The sequence below is a fragment of the Nematolebias whitei genome, chromosome 18, assembly GCF_014905685.2.
Source record: "Nematolebias whitei isolate Nwh7 chromosome 18, NemWhi1, whole genome shotgun sequence".
Lineage (NCBI taxonomy): Eukaryota > Metazoa > Chordata > Actinopteri > Cyprinodontiformes > Rivulidae > Nematolebias > Nematolebias whitei.
In genome coordinates this window covers 30,548,431-30,553,526 of record NC_056515.1, presented here as the reverse complement: position 1 = coordinate 30,553,526, position 5,096 = coordinate 30,548,431, and the positions used below count along the sequence as shown (strand labels likewise).

Sequence of the window (5,096 nt, the reverse complement as noted above, 5' to 3'; positions counted from 1 at the left end):
GCATCGTACCATGATGCAAATTCTACTGAGAAACTGTTTTGCTCAATCATCCCCACCTCTTATGTAATTTATTCCGCTTTTTGAAGTTGAAAACTGCAACACTTGTTACTTTCAAACTAGTTTATTTTGGTTAATCTTACTTTTGAAACTATGGCTGCTTTTACTTTATTTTCAGTTTTGCCTTAGTTTGATGTTGCCATATGGTTTGGCCTTTTGCCTTCCTGGTTACTTCAGTTATTTAGCTTTTGCCTTTTCAGATTGCCACTCATCTGCACTGTTTAACGTCCCCTCTGCTTAATGATAATTCGAGTTTCATCTTCTTTGATTCATGTCTGACACAGTTTTATGGTTTATTCATGTTGCTGACTTCAGCAGCACTTCTTGTCTTTTCTATTCCTGTAAGCGAACATAATGTCCTCTTCTTCTGCTGCCTCCTGCCTGCCGTTCTGGATCCACATCTGTGATATACTCTAACACTACTCCTGTTATTGTTCATTTATTTATGTATTTACTGACTGATAAACTCATTACTGTAATTACTAAATATTTTTAAATTTTAATATTAATATTTGAGGGTTTATTATATCCATGGCTATGGTCAAAACAACCAAACACAGTGCAGCACATGATTATTCTACATTTGCCGGTTTTGACTTATTTATTCTGAATTATTTTAATCTGTCAGCTCTGTTGGCAAATGTGATATACAAGTATATCTTTCAAAATAAAAGCCCTGCTAAAAACAGGAGGGTTCCCCTTTAAAACTGTACTCAGTGGGGTTTTTTAAACAGGAAGTGAAAGACGTTTTTGTAAGAAGTCGCTTGCACGCCTTCTATTTTCACATGTTTTTAAACAGCGTTACTCAAAATATGTGTCTGACTGAGAAGACAGCAGTAAACAATTCGGTCTATTTTTAAAATCAACTGCAAACCTTATACAGTATGTTGAACAAAACTATAAATGCAACGCTTTTGTTTTTGCTCCCATTTTCATGAGCTGAACTCAGGTGTGACTTTTTCTACGTACACAAAAGGCCCGTTCCTCTCAAATATTGTTCACAGATATGTGTAAAAGTGTTCGTGAGCACTTCTCCTTTGCTGAGATAATCCATTCACCTCACAGGTGTGGCATAACAAGAGGCTGATTAGACAGCATGATTATTGCACAGGTGCGCCTTAGGCTGACCACAATAAGAGGCCACTCTAAAATGTACAGTTTTACTGTATTGAGTATTCCAAAGTTCAGAAAACCAGTCAGTATCTGGTGTGAGCACCATTTGCCTCATGCAGTACAACACATCCTTCATAGAGTTGATCAGGATGTTGCTGGTGGCCTGTGGGATGTTGGTCCACTTCTCTTCAAGACTGTGAAAAGTTGTTTGATATTGTCAGGATCTGGAACATGCTGTCGGATATGCTGATCCAGAGCATCCCAAACATGCTCAATGGGTGACGTTCGGTGAGTATGCTGGTCATGCAAGAACTGGGATGTTTTCAGCTTCCCGGAATTGCAACATGGGGCAGTGCATTATCATGCTGCAACATGAGATGGTGGTCATGGATGAATGGGCCTCAGGATCTCGTCACGGTATCTCTGTGGATTCAAAATGCCATCAATAAAAGGCACCTGTGTTTGTTTTCCATAGCATATGCCTGCGTGTACCATAACCCCACTGCCACCTTGGGGCACTCGATTCACAACGTTGGCATCAGCAAACAGCTCACTCACACGACGCCACAGTCTGCCATTAGACCTGTACAGGGAAAACTGGGACTCATCCATGAAGAGAACACCTCTCCAATGTGTCATACACATCGAAGATGAGCATTTGCTCACTCAGGCTGGTTACGATAACAAACTGCAGTCAGGGGGAGACCCCAATGAGGACGATGAGCATGCAGATGAGCTTCTCTAACGGTTTCTGACAGTTTGTGCAGAAATTCTTTGGCTATGCAAACCGATTGTTGCAGCAGCTGTCCGGGTGGCTGGTCTCAGACAATCTTGGAGGTAAAGATGCTGGATGTGGAGGTCCTGGGCTGGTGCGGTTACATGTGGTCTGCGGTTGTGAGGCCGGTTGGATGTACTGCCAAATTCTCTGAAACACTTTTGGAGATGGCTTATGGTAGAAAAAATGGGTAACAGCTCTGGTGGACATTCCTGCAGTCAGTTTGCCAATTATGCTCTCTCCAAATTTGTGCCATCTGGAGGACAAAGTATCTCCCTAGTCCCACTCCGGTTTCACACTACTGGAGTCTCCTGAGTCTGATCTAGTGAAGGAGGGGTCCCCTTTAGGATACTCCCCCCACCCCCCACAAAACAAACTCAAACCAGAAGGGCTTCCTGTTGGCTGGTTTCTCTGTTGCTCTGCAGTCTCTGAGGTCTGCCCCAGTGCTAGAGCTAAAGCAAGATCCTGCAGATCCACCGTAAAAGTCTCCAACACTACAAAGGGGGTCAGTGTGTTCATTCCAACACTTTGCTACATCTTTATTAAAGCCCCTGCCTAGATCTTCACCAAAGCCGTTTTCAGACATACAGACGTATTTTAGTTAGTCCAGCTGGGAAAACAAGTTTTTAATGGGGTCTAGGTTTATTCAAAACTTGTTTGCAAGTGGTTTACAGATGCATCTGTTCTCCCTGTATCATGTCTTTGCTCTGTTTTGGCTTGCATAGTAACTGTTTTGTTTATTTGGACATTGCATCATCAACCCTTAAAACAATCATTTGCGTCACTGTGAATGCCAAAGATCTATGGTTTGATTTTCAACGTCCAAGCCCTACATAAAATTAACAATCAAATAAACATTAGTATTTGGAGAACTGTGTTTGCAGATTTTTTTTTCTTTCTAAAAACGGTTCAAATTCATAACTAAAATAACTTTATTCGTTTATTTGAAATATTTCCCATGATCCTAAAATTTCAACACTGGAATTTTCTGTGTTTATTTTAAACAGTGAAGCTGCTGGAAAAAAGAAAGACTATTCAGAGATGTTGCCAAACAGAAAAAAAAAAAATCTCTGGCTTCAGCCATTTTATTGTACAGTTGAATGTTGAGCATGTGCTTTCATTTTTGAAAGTATTCCATCGTTTTTGTCTTTTTTTAAAGTTCTGTTCAACAGATGCCTAAACTTTATCTGTTTAACACGCGTGCCTCTTCTGCCCCATCTTCGTCATAACCAGGATAGTGGCCCTCCTCACTGCCTCCTCTTCCTCTGTCATCGGGGCAGTGGATCCCCAACCTCTCCTGCAGCTTTGCCTCCTGGAGGCGACGCTCCAACGAGTCCACCAGGTCATAGATGTTCTCTAGGGACCACAAAGGTGAAGGGAACCATGCCTTGACATCGCCATCCTTCCCCACGACCAGCATGCTGAAATAGTCCTTACTGATCTTAAGCTGCTCTCTCAGGTTGTTGACCATGTCACGAGACAACGGCTCAGTCTCACTCTGACTACGACCTGCACAGAGAATGACACAGTGAAAACTAAATAGTGTTCTTTATGAAGCAAAACCAGAAAAGAAAAGACTTTGGCATCTAACATCTGATCTGTCTTATTGTTATTTACCATTTAGAGGTAATAGCTCAACAGTTCCTGATGCCTTTTCTCCATTTCCAGTCAGCTTTAACATGGCAAAGTGACGAATACCTAAAAATAAAAAACATAGAAAGCATACTTAACCAATAGGAGCTTGATGGACAAGTTCTCTTGTCTAAACTGATAAACAAGTGTAGATTAACATAAATAATCTACTTTTTAGTTGCACATGTATGAATATTTATAAATAATATCAGGGAAAACAGTTTAGGGTTTGTTTGCCCCGTTAAGTCCTGATGTTCTGAAGGAAAATGTAACTTGGCTGTAATGTTTCTTTAATGCATCGAATATTAATGCAGATGTTGTGGTGTGACATTTACCGAGGCTACACTCCTGTCCACTGAGAGCAGAAATCTGCTGCTGGAAAAAGTAGTCATCCTCAGCAGGAGCAGAGATCAACAGCAGTCTTCGTTTGGAAATGAATCTGGGTGAAAATATAAAAACGGCTCAAATAACTATAATTCGGAGTAACCATCAGTTTTACAAACTATTTAAACACAGAATGAGACACAGTATGATACCAGAAAACACATGATACTCCAAAAAATATACTTTAACAATGGAAAGCATGCTCTGTATTTTGAAACTTTTTGAAACTTGATTTTCAGAAAATCCACAGCTGACATTTTTTTTGTATTTATTTTTTTAATCTGATTGTGTTTAGTGTTTATTTGCCCACCTGAACAGTGAATCCTCCACCACAGGCTCCTGAATATCTTTGGCACAAACTGGAGGACTCCTCCTTTCTTTCTCCTTCTCCGAATGCCTTGAAGAAAAGTTGTCAATGTACCCGAACAAATCTGGACTCGATGGAGGGGCCTCAAAAACCCTCTGTAAGCAAAATATAAGTTACAGAAAATAAAAAAAGAACTCAAACAGAACATAGGAAAACATCTCATCAAGTAATAATGCAACACATTTGTCGTGCAAATTTATGTATTTTAAATGTATGTATTTTAAATTTATGCATGATATTGGATTTTAGGCCGATATCCGATATGCCAATATTTTAAAAATTATTTGGCCGATAACCGATACAAATACCGATATTTTCCCCCTAGATTTAATTACAGAGACTACATAGCTTTCTCTGCTGTGAATTAAAACACTACATTATTCTGCATGGTCTTTGTCAGTTTAGCTTGCTACCAAATGCAGATGCCAAAAAGGGGCTGAAAATGATGTAACACTTCAACTTGGATTATGTTTAATGTCAAATTTATTCATGAAGTTTACTCTCTAACACAACGACAACACTCAAAAAGTGCAAATTTGTAAATTTTCACAAATCTAAACTCAACCTGTTTACAATCGAAAAGTGAAAAGCGCATAAATAGTAGTGCATTAGATATACTTGACAGTTTCTTAAATAAAAATAACTTAAAATAACTTTCGTACCGGTCAGTTTTTTTAATGGAATGGCTGATGTCCGATTTTTAATTTTATCACTAATATCGGCCGATAACGATATAATGCCAATAATATTGTGCATCCCTATATATAT

At 39.3% G+C, this 5,096-nt stretch overlaps 1 protein-coding gene across 1 annotated transcript in view; it reads right to left on the bottom strand.

Annotated features, from left to right (window-relative positions):
* Positions 1-2,982: 2,982 nt before the first annotated feature.
* Positions 2,983-5,096, bottom strand: part of ccdc80l2 (coiled-coil domain containing 80 like 2) — a 7,565-nt gene continuing 5,451 nt past the window's right edge. The window contains exons 9-12 of the mRNA XM_037692684.1: positions 4,272-4,423; positions 3,913-4,016; positions 3,563-3,643; positions 2,983-3,454 (exon numbers count right to left, since the gene is read on the bottom strand). Coding sequence (XP_037548612.1) covers positions 3,129-3,454; positions 3,563-3,643; positions 3,913-4,016; positions 4,272-4,423 — 663 coding nt within the window. The 3' untranslated portion in view covers positions 2,983-3,128. The remainder of the gene's footprint in view (positions 3,455-3,562; positions 3,644-3,912; positions 4,017-4,271; positions 4,424-5,096) is intronic.